This window comes from Centruroides vittatus, unplaced genomic scaffold (genome assembly GCF_030686945.1).
Source record: "Centruroides vittatus isolate TY-2023 unplaced genomic scaffold, ASM3068694v2 contig_885, whole genome shotgun sequence".
Lineage (NCBI taxonomy): Eukaryota > Metazoa > Arthropoda > Arachnida > Scorpiones > Buthidae > Centruroides > Centruroides vittatus.
This window is the reverse complement of record NW_027122577.1, coordinates 50,229-71,404: the sequence shown is the minus strand read 5'-3', so window position 1 is coordinate 71,404 and position 21,176 is coordinate 50,229. Positions and strand designations below refer to the sequence as shown.

General features: G+C 24.8%; 1 protein-coding gene across 1 annotated transcript; it reads right to left on the bottom strand.

Moving 5' to 3' along the window:
• Positions 1-262: 262 nt before the first annotated feature.
• Positions 263-11,877, bottom strand: LOC136983783 (uncharacterized). The gene is made up of 3 exons (XM_067280629.1): positions 11,643-11,877; positions 10,622-10,707; positions 263-1,654 (listed from the first exon to the last, which is right to left on the bottom strand). Exons 1-3 carry the CDS (start codon positions 11,812-11,814, stop codon positions 656-658), a joined length of 1,257 nt encoding a protein of 418 aa, XP_067136730.1. The 5' UTR covers positions 11,815-11,877; the 3' UTR covers positions 263-655.
• Between the last annotated feature and the right edge of the window lie 9,299 nt (positions 11,878-21,176).

The following is a 21,176-nucleotide window of genomic DNA, read 5'->3' as shown; positions in this document are numbered from 1 at the left end:
TAATTTTTTTATGATGTAGATATTTCATTATTTATGCCAAAATTTATTGTCTTAAAGTAATACAATAATAGGGTAATAATGTCATGATTTTATGCGTAGGCCTAATATTTCAATAGCACTTATATCACATTTAATACTTTTGTAATATAATTTTTAAAATGAAGTATAAAATTTGAATATTTATCTAATTAATAATGTTAATGAACCAAAATGCCGATATGTAATTAATTTGTTAAAAAAAATCATAACATTAAAATGATTCTGATTCATATTTAATATTCATGATAAATACAACGATATATATGTATATATATTATATATATAAAGATACAAAAATTACTGCATGTACAAAAATATCCTAAAATCAACGTTTCTTCTGGCCTTTGTCTTAGCTAGCTGTACAGTAACATCTAAAATCAAGTTCTTTTTCTTCATTTTAAGTGTTTCATAAATATATAATGCTAAGACAGAAGAGTGAACTTTCAAGCAAATTTCTGCTTTCCTTCCTAGTGATCACAATTTTTTTTAGTGTTTTTAATATATTAATATACGTAAAACGGTCAAAAATTAAATAAAATATTTTCGACTCACTGGCGAAGGAAAGCACGAGTTCTGCATTTTATATAAATAATAAACTCCAAGTTTAATAAAAACTTCATTTTCGATAGACCACTGCGGGTTTGCCTCCTCCGAAACCAACTCCTTTTTCGAGAACCACTCCGAAAACGACTTTACCGTTTAAGTTAACTCTGGGTTTAGGTAAAATGGGGAAAAATAAATTCTTGAGAAGTCCTAGAGGTCCAAAAGGTATACCGTGACCTCCTCCTATAGAGACACTTAATCCTTTTCCAGGACCCACACCTCCACTAATTAATCCTAAACGATCTGAATCACCAGAAGCTTGAGCTTCGCTTCCTGCATTGCTGCTGTATGGTGGTGGCTGAGGCTGCTGAGATTGTGCAGTACCTTGTTGCTCATTGTAGCGAGCGTATTGTTGCTGGGCATCTTGGGTATACTGCTTAACATAGGTTCTTTGAGATGAAGAGCCTTGAGCGGGTTGCGGAGGATAATATTGTTGATTTCCTTGCTGATTAGTATATGTGGATTCTCCATTTCTTTGAGGACTCGAACGGCTCGTTTCAGATGCGTGGATAAAATCGGCATCCGAGTTACGAATTTTGGTTCTCTTTCTGGGAATTTTGCGCTCTACTTCTTCCTCTTCTTCTTCATCATCGTATCTGACTTTCTTTCTGGGTTTTGCATTTTTAGCAGGACCTAGGCCATCGGGCATGGGTGCAAAAACTACAAATTGAGGGGCTCCTTTTCCTTTTGATCCTGAAGTTGAAATTATTTTAGATAGCAAATCGCTGACAGAAGTTGATGTGGGAGTAGAAGAAGTAACGGCAGAATCCTTAGTGGGTACAAAGTGAACATAATAGAGGGGATCTTTAGAATCTGCTGCATCCTTATCCTGTTGTGCAGGTATAGGCTCATTATTTAATCCTGGCGGTACTGAATTATCAGGATCATCACGAGAAATAACACGAGCTTGTTCATCTCCATCCGGTACCGATACAGTTAAGACTGATTTTGGATGAAAATCGGCATCGCTTCTTTCTTCTAAAACAGGAATTTCGTATCCTCCTCTGCCATTCTATAAAAATTAAATGTTAAATTAATTTAGTGAGATCGTTTATAGATAATTTTTAAAAAGCATAAAATTAAAAATTATAAAATTCTAGATAACACCCACTGATATTAAAATATTTATAATTATTTTTAATAACGCTATGTTGAAATTTAGCTAGGTCAATGTAGGCTACACAAGAAATGTTTTTATATATCTATATTTAAAATTTTTGAAGAAAAAAAACTACAATTAAATACAAAGCACAAAATAAAATCTACTTAGAAAAGGAAAAATAGAAAGCGATTAATTTGAAAACCTGAAAATCATAAATTAGAATTAAAGTATAATATTAAGGTTACAAAAATGTTTTAAGCTGAGATTTCTATTTATCTGGCTCTTTATCTGTTATAACCGAGAAATTCGATTTTATCACTGCAAGCAATAGACAATAGAATAAAAAACAAAATCAGCTAGAGGAAGAAATTGGATATTATGGAGGAAAGTCGTGCTACGCCTTGAATCGAAGTAACCTACTTAATGAAACAATAAAACTTCATATCCTGATTTTATTTATACGAAGACCTTTGAAAGTAGTTCTAAAAGTAATTATCGAGTATTTAATATTGAAATTTTGCATCTATATAAAGAATGTTCCGTTAATACATTAATATAAGTGAAGGTTATTTTGATAGAATTGATATTTCGAGTTCAATAAATTAGAATTTTAAAAATAGAAAAAGTTTCTATTGCGAGTGATGCAATTAAAAGTTTAGAGAGGAATAATTTGTTTTCATGTTATACTGTAGGAGATATTTATAAAGCCTTAGGCCAAAGGGAGATGGTGAATTCGGTCATTTGCTGAAGTAACCCCTTTAACAGACAAAAGTAGATCAAAATCCTCGCGAATGAAACAGGAACTCGATTTTACTTAACCGGTTCTATCCTTTCAAAGAAATGGATTAAGATCGATGTTTGTTAGTTATTCGTTAGAACAACGTTACAGACTTTTAAAAGTGAATTAGAAACAATAACAATGAATTGAAAATTTGTGCTAACTTTCAAAAGAAAGAAAATAATTATTAAATTATGCTGAATTTAATTATGAAATTAACATAAGTTTGTAACATATATAAGTTTAAAGTATAATTTTATCTACTAAATTATAAGATTATAACAATGAAAAGTTGTAGTCTAGTACAGTATTTTCTGGTTCAATTGAGCTAACAATAGATTATGTTGAAAGTACTGTACAGTATTATTTTACATAGATTTATCTATTTAAACATGAACATATATAATAATTCTCTCTACGAGAAATTTAAAAAATATTAAAAGTTTATTGAAAATAAATATAAAATTAATGTTAAAAGATCAAAAATTAAAACAGAGAAATGAAATAATTATGGGGAAACCTTGTGACCTATAAAGATCTATATTTGAAATTTGTTGTAAAACTTCGTTAGTTTTACAACTGATCCGCTAACGAATCAAGATGGACGAAATAATCGTCTAATAATTAATCCAGTTTATCTAAATTAATATGATGCATAAAAGCATTATTCTGTGAAACTTAAGAAAAAATTATGTAATGTAAATCTATAAAATTTGGATAGAAAACAAAGAGAAATTTGCCAGGTGAGATGTAGTGTATACTGTTTATTCTTCAAAATGTAATTTTATATACAGTAGTTATTATTATAGGCCTACTGTAATAAATTATTTTATATTAAATTACAATTTAAATAAAAATTTACTTAGTTAAAGCTTCCATAAGTATGCTCTGAATATACTGTTATTAATTTATATTAACATTTCTACAGTTTTAAAATGAATTTTTTAAGTAAAATATATGTAAGAATTTTAAATTGTGGATTTAACTTAAATTCTTCCTAACTGAAATCATCAAGCCGATACTTTGAAGTAACTCTTTTAAAAGAAGAATCACCGAAAAGAGATTAATAAAAAGTGAAATAATTGTTTTATATCTAACAATCTATTTTTAAATGTAAAGTAATTAAGAATAAAATTTTCGTTAGGAATAAATAGTTACATATTTAATAATTATATGTAATTATTGAATATGTAACTATTTATAACCCTTTGAATCGCGTAAGTCGTGTTAGGGTAGATAATGGATAGGTGTCGTCGTCTGACCTATATACTTGTGCTATCACTCTCGAGAACACTAAAACGTTAACCTCTAAACTTCTCTACATTCAAAGAGTAGCACTGACCTTAATATTTAACTTTTCGTAATATTTTATTGACTTGAATGTAGAAGGGTGATTGTTTGATAAAATGATGAAGTATATTTAATATAACACACTCTTCTCTGTCAATTTCTAAAATATATTATTATTAAAATGAAACTTTTTAAAACTCTCCGCCTTGTGAACATTAAGAGAACCTTTTTAGCAAGCCCATTATGGGTTCGGCCAGGCCCACAATGGTGTGTCCTAGAGGGCTTAGGTCCAACTTATCCGGACGAAAAATTTCGGGTTTTTTCGACCAGTTCGCATTCGATCTCGGGTTTCCCAGAGCGGTAGGCTGCTATTCGACCGAATGAAATAAATCAATAATGAGTAGTTTATTCAAAATTTTATTAGAATATTTAAAACAATTTGATATATTCTATACGAAATTATTTAAATATCTTAAAACAACTCTTAACAGAATTAATTTAATTCAATACTATAACTGAAACTCTACATCTAACGATAATATTGGAGGGAGAAGATTTTCATTAATTTCTGATTTTTTAAATTCAAAATATATGAAAAGTTATATAAATAAGCACGAAGAACATTTCCTTTAATGTTGTTTACGTATCCACGTTTGAGCAGATACAAAACAATAAAAAAAACTAATATTGTTTAATTATGTATAAAAGTCATATTTAATAGCTAATTCTAAAAATATACTCATGACATAATTAAGGGCAATTTATTTCCGTCTATCTTCTTACATTCTAGGTTTTCACAAATATATGATCGTAATATAAATTTAGTTTATGCTAGTTAAGGAAGTCAAGCAAGAAAACTCACAGTAAAAAAAAAAAATATCCGAACTATTGTGATCCGAACGAAGTCAATATAAATGTATAATCTATAGACCTCTAATATACGTTTTTTTTTTTCAATCTTTCAATTCATTCTACTTCAAACAAAAGAGAGTTCATTATTTATTTTATGTTAGCCCCATTTAATATGTCTAGACTAACCAGTTTCAGCCCTTTAATCAAAACTTTAATCTATTTATTCGTACTTTTTCCTGTTAATAATAAGTTTGACAAGATTTCTATTTTTGGTAATATATGTGACATAAATTTTTAAAGGCAAAAATTCCTCTTTTATGACAACCGAGCACAACTTTTTATTCATTTTTTCTTTTTGTGCATAAATCTAAAATTATTCTCGATAAGGACGGAAAATTTCTAAATTCTGTCTGCAAGAGTTAATAATTTTGAATATATTATAAAATATAATCAAATATAATAATATTAATATCATTATATAATAAAAATCGAGACAATATATTAGTCCAAATTTAAGACTCCCTTTTCAAAACAGAAATTTCAAAGAAAAAAAAAAATTGGGTTAATGTTACCCTAGGTGCCAAGATGGCGACTCGTCTCCGATTCCAGCAAGGAAACAGTGGGACGCACGTTCTAACCTAACCTGTTCTAATAATTCGGTTGCTAATAATTATGGTAATTTATTAGAATAGGTTAGGTTAAGTTAGAACTGCTTCCTTGCTGGAATCAGAGACGAGACGCCATCTTGGCACCTAAGGTAACATTAACCAAAAATTGTTCATAATATAGTTTTAAAACATTTATTAAAAAGTAAAAACGTTAATATCGTATTTAAAATATTAAAATATAATTAATATAAAATAAAAAATAAACAATTTACTTGTACGTTATAAAATTTAAATACAGAGTTTAAGAATATCTCAAATATTATAAGTACTGTACTGTACTTCAATTTTAAGTCCATAAACATTTGAAAAAGTGTATTTTAAACTCGAACTAATACAGAAATTTTAATTATATATATATATATAAGAATGATTGAAACAAAAATTATTAATTTATAAATATCTATTTTTTAAGTGAAAAATGACTTGAAAGTAAAATTTTCATGTTTTAAAAATGGACGAAGTAATAACATATTTTCCCTTTTTCCTATAACAGAGAAATAGTTATTTATTCATTTTTTTTTCACAAAAGAAAATATTATAATTCTAAAAAAGAAAATTTAACATTCACTTTTATCTATATTCGTAACTATTTCGAGAACAAATAACAATAGAAATCTAGAAATCTATCCAAACATCTCTAGTAGTGTTTTGGTGCGTGACGTTTTGCATGGCTGCTTACGTGTCTAAAATAATTTTAATTCGATTAACTGACAATTTACAAGAATTATTATATATTAAATCAATTTATATAAAATTAAAAATTTTTAAATTTAATCAAAACTAGAGCTGAAATGGAAACTGATAGTTATAATTTTCAAAATTGATTTAAGTTGCGTTATAATTATTTAATTTATTTACTCTCTGACTCATGCAAATTAAAATATTATACAGAAAAATAGTTCTAATTAACTATATTTATTATTATTTTTTTAAAAAAATAATATGCATTGAATTGGATCAAAAATTATTAAAATTGACTGAGTTTACAGCCTTACTAGTATATTTTAATTTTAAAATGAAATAGAGCAATGTTTCTATTAGGATAAACGGATAATTTAGAAGTTACAGCATCTTATATTATTAAAATTGAGTAAATTCTTTAAAATTTCCTAACAACTATATCAGATATTATCGATTACTATAGATAATAATTATTGGTAGATTGCTAACCGAAGATTTCTTTTAGTTACAATTTAATTTGTAAAAAGTCTTTGGTATGAAAACGTTGTCAATTCAACTAAGAGATAAAAGAATTAAAAATTTAAAAAAGTGAATTTTAAAAATAATATTTAAGTTCTTTTTTTTCAATTAATTAACACGAGCATCAGACACTTTAAAATTCTATAAAAATGAAAAATAGAAGGAAAATAAAATTATTATTATTTCTGATAGCAAGCAATCGACTTTTAGATTTCAATAGGAGTGAATGACTTATGTAATGCGATGACTTACATGTTACAGGAAACTAGATTGAATAAAATGATACGCATAATTAGTGTGAATAAACCAACAATGATTAATAAAATCTAGTTTCTACAACCGTAGAAATTCCTATATTATCTATTCATATGTCAAATCAAACGGTGACACATTAAATAATTTATACGTGTATATTTTTCTCATAGAATTTCCTTCTTCCTGTATTTCCATATTTTTAAATATTTTAAAGAATTTTGTCATATAGTCTCGAAATGGGTTAAATTCTAGTCATTTCTAATCCGATTTCTGCCCTTTGATAATAGATTCTGTAAACATTTCAACTAAGATTGTACTTTAAATCTAATTTTCAACAGATAATTTTCATTAAAATTCTTCGTAGAACGAAAAGTTTTAAAATATTTTAACTTCATGATTCAAATTTATAAACATGTTATTGAACGACATTGTTTAATACGTAGAATTTCCATTTTTTTAATACGAAGAATGAATGCCACGTAGAATACTTAAAAATAGATTTAACAAGGAAAAAAAATGTTTTCCTTTACTGAAAATTAAATCACAAACCCTTAATATTATTATTTTTTCAGAAGTATATTTCAAAAATTCCGATATACTAGTTCAGAAACACACGTAGTATTTATGAAGCAGATGCTTTATTTTTTTTTCCATCCTTTTAAACAACGAAAGAAAGAGTATAAAAATTGAAAAATTTGGGTCATAAGTTGGAACTGGTCCTGATCTGATTTTGAGATTTGAAAGTCTATATTTTTTCTTTCCATTTTTCTATGTGCAAACAGGAAGTATTTGGAACGAACCGGTCAAGTTTTTTGGAGACTTACTGTTGTAAAGGGAAACACTTGGGGCTACGTACCATTTGTATCTGTTGATTTAGTTCGTTGACTCAAAGAGCTAGAAACAAGATCGCACTATCCCAAACAGATTTTACTCCATTTACATTATAATCTGCGTGATGTAAATGTAATTATTAAGGACTCATTCTAGAAGATTATTCCATGGAAGTTCTTTTAAATTTTTAAACTAATAAAGGAAAATATTTCCGAAATTCGTTTTTTTTTCTTTTTAATAAAAGCTGCTTAATGAAAACACAACAATAAACTGTAAATATGGTTATAAATTAATATTCTAAACTGTATTAAAAAGAACAAAATTAAATATATATATATATATATATATATCGACCTATTGGACAAAATTTACCGTCTAATTCTAGAACAAAAGACGTAATTTGAAAATAAAAATTTATAATAAACTGCTCGGATTTAACCAACGAAATTCATATCATGGACACGTTATTTCTCTAATAACTTCAAGTTTTCTGACGATTAATTCTACGATATTTGGAATTGGTCCAAATATAATATAAAAGATTAATTCCAATATTAAAGATATTTTTTTTTTTTAACGTATTCAATCGATATTTTTTTTTCTCGAAACATCTTTCGAAATGTTCAATTAATCTTAGAAATATTTTACAATTTTTTAAATTTCTATTAATAACCTACGTATCGTTAAAAGTAATAAATTTTAAATATTTTTATAAATCTGAATGATAAAGCATTAGCTAACAATTTTCTTCAAGTTAGACAAACAGAAAACGAAGACGGTAAATACCATTAAATATAACGTATCATAATTAAAGTTTAACTAACTTTGAACTCAAATGCTCCAGTAATCTCATAGAATATAATAATACATTATACAGAATTTTATATAAGAATAGCAAAGTTTTAATTACATAGAATCGATTTTTAATAAATAAATTATCATTGTTAGTTATATATTAAAGATATTTAAAGCATAAAGATATATTTTCTATATTCTGTTTATTTAAATTGAATCTTTACAATTGAAGAAACATTAAAATATCTTTTTGTAGCATGATTTGTATTTCACACTTCATAAATTGTATAAATTATTTAATGTTAAACTATAGAAAAAAACGAGGAAAATGTGGGATTTAATATCAGATCTCAGTAAAGTGTGACAATGTGTGGTATAAGGGATAAGGGTATCGAAATCGGTCGAAAATCGTGCGATGTAATATGTAAATGACCTCAGAATTCTAGTGTGTACCATTCTATAAAAGATATCATTATAATAATATATTTAATTTCGTTGTATTTAGTTGAAAAATTAATTATAATTTATATTTTAAAATATTTCTTTATAATAAAGTGTAAACTATTTATATACAGTAATACATTTAACAAAACTTTTTTTAAAAAGTTTATAAATAATTGTAAAGATAATTAAAATTATTATTTATTTTATATATTTTTAACTCGAAATACTATAAAATGTTTTAAAAATAAATTAATTTTTAAAATTTTAATTAGAAAAATATCATTTATTTATTATAATTAAAAATGTATGACGAGAAAGGGAATGAAGATTAATGGATGAGATCATATTTCTATTCAGGTAAGTAGGTCATTAAAATAAGAACTCTACCGAAGGATGAAGACGAAATAAACAACATAAAGTACGCTGTTGGGGTCAAAATCCAGTATTAAGGTTTTAATATCGATCTATTATTAAAATTATCAAGTAGCCACTCGCAAATTTATCAATTACTTCCTGATTTACATCTTCGAAGAAAATACAATTGCACACTTTCTATGAGTATTACTTAAGGTGCTGAAGATTTACAGCCTAATTTTATAGTTCATTAACGATGATATCTTTCTTTAGTATAATAATTGCAGATGTTTTTAACGATGCTCTTAACGATATTGAAAACTTAAAAATTTTACGATGTCCAAATTATCTGTTGTATAGTTATGATTACGTTAGAAGTCACATTTCCTTTAATTTTGTCACAGTTAATTTCTCAGGAAAGTTTTTCTGGTTATAGAGAAGAATGTATTAATTACAATTTTTCATTAAAACAAATTGCATAAGAACTTATTCATTGGCTAGTTAATACATTTGTTAAATGCATTTTCACAACAACGAAGTAAAGTGATATTACATTGTCCATTTATTTATTTATTTATTTTTTCAGAATGCCGAAAATACAATTCTTTAAGTCTAAAATTTCAGTATTTCAATTCTTTTTTAAATTTTAGTAAATATTATTTTTAATTATTTAAAATAGAGGCTTTAAAAGGCTATTGTATACGAAACCGAAAATTATTATTAAAGAAAAACATCCCATATATAAACTAGATACTCAAATAAATCACTCAGAAAAGAAAGAACCAATATATATAAACAGCAAAGAAATGAATTTTGGTGCTGAAAGATTCCAAATTTAAATCTTTCCATAACATTACTGAACGCCTAACAAATTAAACTAATTGCACCCATAATTCATGCTTTCTAATGGGATTCTAAAATTGAAGAAACTAAACAGGCATTTCTATTGTTTATTAATATTTTTGATTGTAAATTATTTAAAATTTTAAAATACTTCATCGGTCCTAATCTTGAACTCCCTAAACATATCGGACTAACTGTAAATTCTTCAAAAGTAATTTGGCTGTAAAGGCAATATTGCTCTATACTATCGCTCTATAATTTAATTAGAATTTATTAAATATTTTTAGGGGAATTTTTTAAGCAGTAGTCCACTTCAAACTGACTTTTATTTATAAATTTATTTTTCTGTCGCATTGGAAGAAAGATAAAACTTGTTTAATTTACTTTGTATTGAAAGGTAACATTTATATTATTATTATTATTTCGTTTATATATATTTAAAAAAAAAAAAAAATTGTACATTCTGCTAAAGAAATCTAAGAACACGAACGAAATGTGTGTGTAAACTTTCTCGAAAATATATAAATTAAGTTTAAACACGAGATAAAAAGAATAAGAAGTTGTTACCTGTAGTTCGTAAGGACCTTGTAATTTGCTTGCGTGTTTATTTGGTCCCCAAACTGCTTCTGCACTAACGGCCCAAGCCACAACACCTATTCAATTAAAGAAAACAAAAACAATCATTTGCTATTTTAATAATAATAATAATTTTTTATTTGGAAAAATTTATGAGAAAAATAACGCTATAAAGGATCCGGTTAAAACAAAAGACAGTTTTTATAATTGCTTACATTACGAAATGCTAATTAAAAAAATGTAAAAAGAAGTAAGATTCGAGTGACAGTTTATTATATTTAAAATTTTCCCATATAGTTAATGGACCGTTTATTATCAACGGCCATTGACATTTCATTAAAGTATGCAATCGATAAATTTCTTTATTTAATAAGATAGTTTTCCTTATTCTAACTAAAACTATAAAGAATAATTATAAAACACTCGTATACATTAAATTTTTCGAATTTAAAAGCGAATTATAAACTTAATTGTGTAAATAAATAAATTTTAAAATATTTATTATCCATTAAATAATTTGTAGGCTTTATATTTTAAAATCGGCTCATATTTTTCTTTAATCACATTACATTTTTGTTTACTATTGTTTTAAATACTTAAAGAAAAATTTTGAATTTAAATATTATTCAAAGAATCTTACTCATAATAATTTCCCCCTCCCATATTTTATGTATTAAAAAATAAAAATCACTGAAGGTAGTTCATTAATGTTATAAATATGGATCTGTAATAGGTAATATAATATAATAGTGTATCATAATTCAATAATAGTAATTATCGAAATTTGATACACTATTTTTACATATGTTAATTTTCAAATGTAAACTAGACTTCTCGTTAAACAATTAAACGACGTTTCAACTATGGATTTTATCTAAATATTTAGTTATTACTCTATTATATTATATATTAATTAGCAAACTGATAATTCAGTGTTAATTTCTATACCTTAAAATATTATAAATCATTTAAACGGAAGGTGTTAAATTAATTTAACGAAACGTAAACTTACCTATGACTGCTGCAAGTGCAGGAAGTATCAGTCCTAGAGATATTAAACACTTCATTCTACTCCTGGATTTTCTGTCGTTAGAACTTACGGAAGATGATGTACTGCTCCTACTCGAAGAACTGGACCTCTCCGATGTTAGGAGGGAGCGTGGCGGATGATTGCTTTGCCTCATGGATCTGCCAGAGTAGCACACGTAATATATATGTCAGTGTCTACTCTAGCTCTGACTAAGAAGTGCAGCTTTCGGCCTGTTTTACATGAGCCACGTCACCTGAAGCGTGTCTTTGGATTGGCTAGAGGCTATATTACGTCAAATTCACCTAAATATAACATAGAAACGGGGTAGCAGGTAATAATAGATCCTCCCCCTTTTCTTCTCTTTATGCAGTAAGCAGGGGGGGTAGGAAAGGAAAATGTAATTGATAGGAATCTAAAAGAGAAATTGTTGTAGTTTTTTTTTTAGAAATGAAGTTTTATTATCGTGCTTCATCAGTTGATGCACTTGAATAATTTTTTAAAGAGGTCCAAATGATTCTCGAAATTAATGGCGGGTGATTTTAATCAAATTGTGCATTCTAGATTTTAAATTTGGAAGTTAAGATAGGATTGGAAATCAAATTTATCACGATAAATTACTTTAGTGATAAAGTTAGCTTACATGGCACATGGCTTTTTTTTTGTTTTTAAATTTATTTTTGGTTTCGTAAAATTATAACGATTTACATGTGTTTATGTTTGATGTTTTTTACGCTGAAAGTATGTTACGCATGAAAGCTGCACTTCTAAATTTTTGTAATTTAAGAAATAAAAGAATTATTACTCATTTTAACATTTTACCGTATACGAAGAAGTTTTTTTTAAATAATTTTTTTTAGTTTTAAATTAGTGATTTACAATAACATCGACGAATATACTGCAAGAACTACTTTAAATGACACATTTCCTTCCATAATTTAAATTAAAATATATTTATGTATTAATAAGAAAATTTATAAGATAGAATAATAATTATATAGAAAAATTATTCGAAATTATTCATAAATCTGTAGAACTATTATATATTAAAAAAAACGAATGAATATTATTTATATAACTTAAACGTTATTAGTGTGTATTTAAGTAGTTTGCAGTTTAGTCAGAACAACTTTAACGTAGATAATCATAAAATATGGCTTAACATTTGTTATATTTAGATTATCAGATTTAAAATATCAGGCAGAATAATCGTTGATTTAATCATTTAAAAAAATATATTTATAATCTTAGCTTTTTTAGCTTTTAAATGTTACTTTTTAGTTATTTAATCTAAATATTAAACAATTGTTGAAATAGATTTTAAAAGTAGTCAATATATATAGAAGAATAAAGGTAAGAGAATTTTACTTACACAATTCTTCCTAATACCTCACAAAGTTATGAGAATAAAGGGAACAAAGCTCTGATTATAAGTCAAAATTATAGGAAAAATAAATTATGCCACTAAAGTATATCGTCTATTGACATGAAAAATAGTTTCATGGATTTCAAGCATGATTTCTATGTTGTTAGTTACGAATGAGAAAGAATGGAGTTTTCTTTTCCATAAACGAAAGAAAATCTAGGTCTCAGCGGGATAATACCAGAAAATAGAATAAAATATATTATTAAAAAATTTTTCGTACGAAATTAAATAGTATTTATTTTAAAACTTTATTACGTGAAAATCTATGTTTACAAACTTTATAATTAATAAATATATTCATTTTTATCCTGTCTAATAAGATAAATTTATTAATATTAGATTAAAATATTAATAAGTATCCTTCGTATGATCTCGATTTCTCAGACTGATTTTTCATATTTTAGAAATTATCGAAAATAAGATCTTGCTTTTCGCACTTTGTCGAGACTAAATAAATTTCCTTTTACTATCTTCAGGTTCAGAAATACGAAAACCAATAAACTTGCTTAATATGATTATCTTTGATTTGTTTTTTTTTATAAGTCTAACCGCTTTTTTTATCTATTAGATTATCAAACTTTGCCATAAGCATGTTTACTTACTTATTTTAAAAACTTAGCATTTATTATACGGTTACAAAAGGATAATATTTTAAAATAAATAAATAAATAATCTTAAGAACTTTTAATTAATAAAGTTTAATAACCTTTATTAAAAGCAATGTAAGAAAAAAATTATCGAATCGATGTATTAAAATAGCTATAATGTTAATAAACGTTGTAGAATTATTCTGTGAATACAATTAAAACAGGAAAACATGGTTGATGTTACCCTTGGTGCCAAGATGGCGGCTCGTCTCTGATTCCAGCAAGGAAACAGTGGGACGCATGTTCTAACCTAATCTAACCTATTCTAATAAATTACCATAATTATTAACAACCAAATTATTAGAATAGGTTAGGTTAGGTTAGAACGTCGTCTCACTGTTTCCTTGCTGGAATCAGAGACGAGCCGCCATCTTGGCACCGAGGGTAGCATTAACCGAAAAAATTAATGTTTAAATTAAAATTTTAATAAATATGAATGACATAAAAATGATTACGACATTAATAATGTTAAATCGTAACCACTTATTTGCATAAAAATATTCGAAGTAGTTTATGTATAATTTTTTAAATTAATTTGGGGCAGTAATTACATTAATCAGTGGATATGATCTTAAATCAAAGATTTAAAAAATAAATAAATAACAAATAGTCTTTTAAGTTTTGTAAAATATTTAATGAAATATATAAGGTATGGTTTAATTATTTAAGAAAAACTAGTTAAGTAAAAGAGGTGTCTTTTAAAACAGTTAAATTGTTAATTGAAGTTGAAACGAAAGAATAACAATATTAATTTAACTGCATATTCAAAAAATAATTTGTTTTTTATTAATATTTATTTTTTATATTGATTTATGGAGTAAGAAGAAATTCATATTACTCTCTCAAAGATAGCCATTTAATATTAAACATATAAGGAAGTTAAGTATTTAATAGAATAAAAGTTATTATTAAATGGAAATCTTAAGTAAATAACTGAACAGAATAGCAATTAATTGTTTAATAAATAAATAAGACTTTATCTACTAAGTTTCTTTATAAATTTTGTTTTAGACGGAAATTCTTAAGGGTCTACGTGTATTATCTTATATACAATATACATAGGTTTTATTAGTCTAATGTTAATTACAATAAAATAGGATATATGATATTAAACAAGACGTGTAGTGTCATATATCTACAAGAGTATAGTTGAGAGGCATAATTTATGCAAAAAGTAATAAATGATATTAGAAACATTAGTAATGATATACGGAATTAAAAGCAGGACAGACAGTATCTGAAATTTTAAACAAACTTGGAACAGACACGAGGATAAGGTTAATAACTGAAGTTATCTGATTCATTGGTATAAAAATTTATCGAATTCAATAATATTTATAGTAACTTAAAACTAAATAAATAATTTAAACTATGATCGAAAGCGAATAGAAAGTATAGGCTAAGTGTTAAAAAGTTAGACAGATTTTTTTCTTATTGAAAAAGAAAATAAGAAAAATAGAATATAAAATAAAATTTAAACTTCGAAATTTTAGCAATTATATTCAATTAGAGCTAGTTATGAAGCTATGAATAGAGACGGATAAAAATTATAATCATTAAATGCCGAAAGGCAGAATCAGATGACTTATGATTATAAAAGCTGTACTGATTATAATAATACAGCTCTATTTTATTTGTTTATAGAGTGTAGGATATACTTCACTTGCCCAAATAAAAATTAGAACTGTCTTTTTTTTTTATTTTTATTTATTTAAAAGAAACATCAATCAAAAATCCTTGGCCTTTTAATACTAAACAGAAAAAAAAAAAATGAAAATACAGTATCAGTATTCGATTAGAACTTTTGATAATGTTTATTTTATAGGTTACTTTAACTGAATAAAATTTTTTACTTATACAAAAACGTATAGTAAATTTTGGCCTAGATTAGCCACCCAAAATTTGTAAAAAAAACATGTTTTTCGCTTAAATTATTTCATTTGATGTCTTAGATTTAAGTAGAATAACAGCAATTCTACGTGAAATTTAATCCCATACAGACATTCTGTATCGTCAATAAATAATAATACAAACGTTTTAATATTGTTTTTTTTGTGGTATAATAAACTATTATATTTTTAATAAATAGGAAATAAATTTTTGAGAAAAATTTAGCATTTTTGGTAAGATAAAAAGTAAAATAAAATAAATTGTATGTCAAATTTATCTATTTTTTGATAATGAAGGAAATGTTTCTGGACGGATCAAGATGAATGGCGACAAAAATTATCCTCAATTAAATTCCATTTTACAGGAAATGATATTAACAAACTGAGAGTATATCGTTAAAATATTTTTTAAACTTTATTAAGAAATGTCATAATAGGTATTTTCAAAGATTTCTCCTCTTTTTTTGCAATTAAGAATATTTTAAATGCTTTGGTTTTATATATATATATATATATATATATCTTATTTATGACCCCATTGTTTCACTTGATTACTCTAATTGTTATTTATTCTCGAGATTCTAAAAATTTACGATTTTTACACGAAGTTAATGGAACCCTGAATCTTCTTTTATGACACCCACTTTTTATTTTATATTAAAGACAATGCAGAGATTACCAAAAAACAATTAAATTCCAATGGTTATTTTTACTGTTAATATAAAAATAAAACCATTACTGTTTTGGAATGTCAAATTTATAATTTTTATTATAAAATAATTAGTATTTTGTTAATTATATGTTTTTAATCATAATCTCTCCATTGCATTTCTACAGCTGAAGTGAGTGATATCGAATTAGGTTAAAGAAAATTAATTTATTAACTATAAATCAAACAGGAAATATTGATTTAATACTCTAATGCTACTTTTATTTATTTATTTTTTAAAATAAGGTCTTTTAAATGCATATAATATTTTAAATCTTTAAACTATGTTTTCAGATAAGACTTTACTATCTTGCGTGACAATCCCATTTCAGTAATGAACATGCCATATGTTAACGTTTTCTATTTATTGGAATAAAAGAAATAAAACTAAAAAACAAACTAAATATGGTTTAAAGCTTTCCTTGGTATGCATTTCATGTAATAATTTAAATGTTTAAAATATCTTACCTGTTATATCGGATGACAAAGATCCTGTCTATGCGTTGTAGATCAAACAAGATATGCAAATATCAGATTTTCCTCTTATTTATCCCTGCATATATATACGCTAGAAAAAATTAGTTTTTTGGGTCGTCAATATTTCGAGTTCATTATAAAGAAAATCACCTTAATAGTGTTTTTCGACATCAATTCACTATCAGGTAATAACTGAATTACACTGATAGTGAGAAATGTTAATTAAAAAGATGTTACAAATCAAAATAATTCAATTAAATATCTATATAGCGACCATCTAAATGTAAATTAAGAAGCAATAAGACTATTTTATTTAAAATCGGTTAAGAAATACAAAATCATAATAACTATACCCGACAAATTATAAAGAAATGCATTCATGACATTAATATATAATTTATTATGCGTATTAATTTTATTATAACGCTTAATTTTAATTAAATTTCAAGTATATTTATTTTAATTATTATCATCAAAATTTTTATCGATTCATTTTTAATTTTCTAAAAATCGGTTAATGTTACCTATGGTTCCAAGATGGCGGCTCATCTGATTCCAGCAAGGAAACAGTGGGGACGCACGTTCTAACCTAACCTAACCTATTCTAATAATTTTGTTGGTAATAATTATGATAATTTATTAGAATAGGTTAGGTTAGGTTAGGTTAAAACGTGTTTCCTTTCTTCTATCTGCTGTAATCAGAGACGAGCCGCCATCTTGGAACCAAAGGTAACATTAACCTAAAAATCATTATAACAAATACTATTATTATACTTCATATAATTTCAACTATGAAAATATATACTAATTCATATCCGAGATAATTTATTTAAAAAATAATAATATAGGCCTATATTTAAATTTTCCAAGCTCAAATGAAGAAATAATTTTTAAAATTAATTGTGAAAAATAATAATTATTATTTTACAAATTCCTTTATTGCATTTCTATAGTTTGTGATTAAATTATATCGTAATATTTTAAAGAGAATTAATTTATCAAATTTAAAACTATTGTTGAACAACATATAATTTAAATTAGACAAAACGATTAAATATTATATTCTTTAAATTCATTTAATAATATAATACTTAATATGGAATAATTAAAGATCATAATTACAAGAACAAATTTTACTCATTTTAAAGTTCATTCTTTTAAATAATTTATCAAATAACTTCAAAAAAAACTTATAAATTAATTTTTAAAGTGTGTTTTAGAAGTTTTAATATTATATAGAATAGATAGAATCAAGAAATAGTATAGAAAATAGTTTTCAACTAAGAAGACTCCTTTATGTTAATTCATTAACAATTAAATAAATTCATTATATTCGGATTTCAATTGAAATACAGTACTTTTAAAGATATTTCAGGAGTAAATAATTTGCAATTTACAGAATTTAAAATGTATTTTAATTTAAAATTTAATTCTTTATTTCTTTCTAGAAATTACATATTATAATTAATATAATTGGCATTGTATACGTATTGAAATTCTTAGAACGTAAGAATAATCCTAACGTACGTATACCAATAGATTTAACATTATTGGTTTAATATCATAGCAGAGTGAAGTCTACAATTGATATAATTATTATATAATAAGACTAAAACTTGTTTTAAGATCTATAAAAATCAAATCTTAAAACGAGAGAAAAATGTTGAAATCTTTGTCTTCAGAGAATAATTTAAATTAATGAATAGCTAAAACCTAAGATATAATTACAACCTTGACCCACTTCATTCAGATGAATTCTCAAATTTTCATTTTTAATAAATGGACTGAAACATATTGTCCCAAAGATGTGATTATTTTAGTAAATAATACCTAATATTCTTTCTATAATTTGAAAAGTCTTTTACGTGATTTATAAACTTTCGTGCTAGGCATAACTAACGAATCCCAACGTTTCTAAATTTATAAATTAATAATTTTTATAAGCAAGTTATTACTTTATAAACCTACTTAATTCAAAAAAATTATTCAATTGTTTCTGTACATTAAAGAAATTGTAATCCATTCAATTAAATCCTGCAGGCTTAATTAAATATTTCTATGATATATAATTAAACGTAATTACTATAAGTTAAACTTAAAAAATAAAATAAAAATAAATTACTGGACGATTTAAAATTTGTTAAACAGTTCAAGACCCGATTACATAATCCATTAATTTGCAAAGGAAAAAAAAAACAAAATAGAAAAGGGAAATTTTTTAATGTGATTGTTTTTTATATAATGGTCTCTATTTCGCAAAATTTCTCCTTTTTCCTTTTATTTCCGAAGTATAACATTTCCGTTATTGCTTAAAAGTATTTTATATTATTCTTACTTTTTCACATAAAAGAATCTTATCTTCGTCGAATAATCGTATTTATTATAATTGCAATATAAGTCTAATTTAATATAGTTTGTTTTTTTCCTGTCAAAACTTAGTAATTAATATACGTTTTGCTTGACTTGATGCAGCGTAACTTTGTCTTTTGTGATCAAAGAAAAAAACATACTATCAATCACTTAAATTTTGTTATAAAGTTTAATAATTAAATCAATCGATTACATATTTAAACTGATTTTAAATAATGAAAAAATATGTTAAATTATTTAACTTATTTATTAATAATTTTATTTTATGATTTATAACTTGAGGAAAATCGTCACGAATTTATTATGTCGTGTTGGCTCATCAATTATAAATACTGAGCGCTTTATCTGATAAGGTTATTTGACTTGTTACTAGTTAGATATTTTTTTAGTTTACTTTCATTTTATACTGATAATCTACATACATAAATCAATTATCTTTGTAGATATAAATTAACAGTAACTAAAACCAAAGATAGATAATTGGGGGATAGTTTATTTATCATTGCATGTTGCTAATGTTTTAAGTCATAATAATCATAAATTTCTTATGGTAAATATATTAAAGGAAAAACAGTTATATGTAGAATGAAGCAATTCTGAGGAATAAGAAAGTATAGACATTTTAGTTATATGAAAAATTTTTAACAATGAAAATATTTTATACACACAATGAAACATTTGACAACAATGACAACAATGAAAATATTTTATAATCAAAGGATGATTATTCTTTGACCATGAACAATTTTAAAGCTTAACGTACAAATTTAAAATAAAGAATAATTATATGTAATAATTAAAATATAAAATACGTATTCTGATAAAGACAGAATACTTATCATTTTGTATTGAGCAACATTTAAAAATATGAATATAATATATCATAATAACAAGACATTTATATCATTGGAGTTAGGAGTGTTGTTTTATTATTTTAAAATTTAAATTTTATGGGATGTATCTTTAAGTTTTATCATCATTTCTTTAATTTATTCTAAAAATTAGATATAAATATTTTCATTAGAAATGAAATTTATATCTAATTATTACTCTTTAATGATGAAAAATAAAACAATTTCTGTATCTGAAGTACCATACATTTTTTAATTTATATATTTGATTACGTATATAATTCCATCGCTGCAATTTCGATGTAATCTCAAACGAAACTAAAAGTTATTTTATTAATATTTATGTACTCATTTAATGAAACAAATCTGAATATTTGACAGCATGTTATTCCAAAAGATTTCCAGCAAGAGGACCTACTTAGCATCTATTTAGAACAGACTCCACCTTTTCTTCGGGGATATACTCTAATACTCAACTAATATTCTACAAAATGAATAGAATTTTTAATGATTTATCAATTATATATTTATACAATATATGTTTAATATATATATATATATATTACTACAAAATTCACATAATAGTTTTTAGCAGTTTTAATATAAATTAAATTAAATTATAAGCTAAATATTTTAAATAGCTGAAAGGGTTCAATGATTAAATCAAATTATGCTCTATTTAGGAACTAATTAAGATGAAGACAAACAATGGAAGCATTAAAAAAAAGATCCTTTTATTTTTCCCTTTCACGAAAACACGAAAGACAAAGAAACTATTAGTTATTTGAAGCAAAATATTGATTATCGGACACGCTCGAATAATTGATAATTTTAAGAAGCCATTTTCTGTATTCTTAGTTGTAGTTGAGTTCGAAGAACCATAAACTTAATTAAAAGTTTTCCTTTTTCCGTTTACCATTTTCTTTAAAGTGTAAAGTATCCAAATAATGTTTGCAATATAGTTTTTAATGGTATAAACCGAATACGGAAATTATCTTAAGAACTTTTATTTCGAAACGTATTGTTTCTTTTATTATTCTGATTTTTAAAAAAAAAAAAAAAATATATATATATATATATTGATGCCAAGTGAAAGTCTTTAAATTTTACTCTATAAAAATAAGGAAAGTTTCGTTTTCGATTAGAATTG

What these genes read in the sequence shown, in the direction of transcription:
- LOC136983783 (XM_067280629.1), bottom strand. Translation starts at nt 11,814, where the DNA reads ATGAGGCAAAGCAATCATCCGCCACGCTCCCTCCTAACATCGGAGAGG. An exon ending in TGCACTTGCAGCAGTCATAG is followed by an intron (nt 10,708 to 11,642) that starts GTAAGTTTACGT and finishes TTAATTGAATAG; the next exon opens with GTGTTGTGGCTTGGGCCGTT. An exon ending in AAGGTCCTTACGAACTACAG is followed by an intron (nt 1,655 to 10,621) that starts GTAACAACTTCT and finishes TAATTTTTATAG; the next exon opens with AATGGCAGAGGAGGATACGA.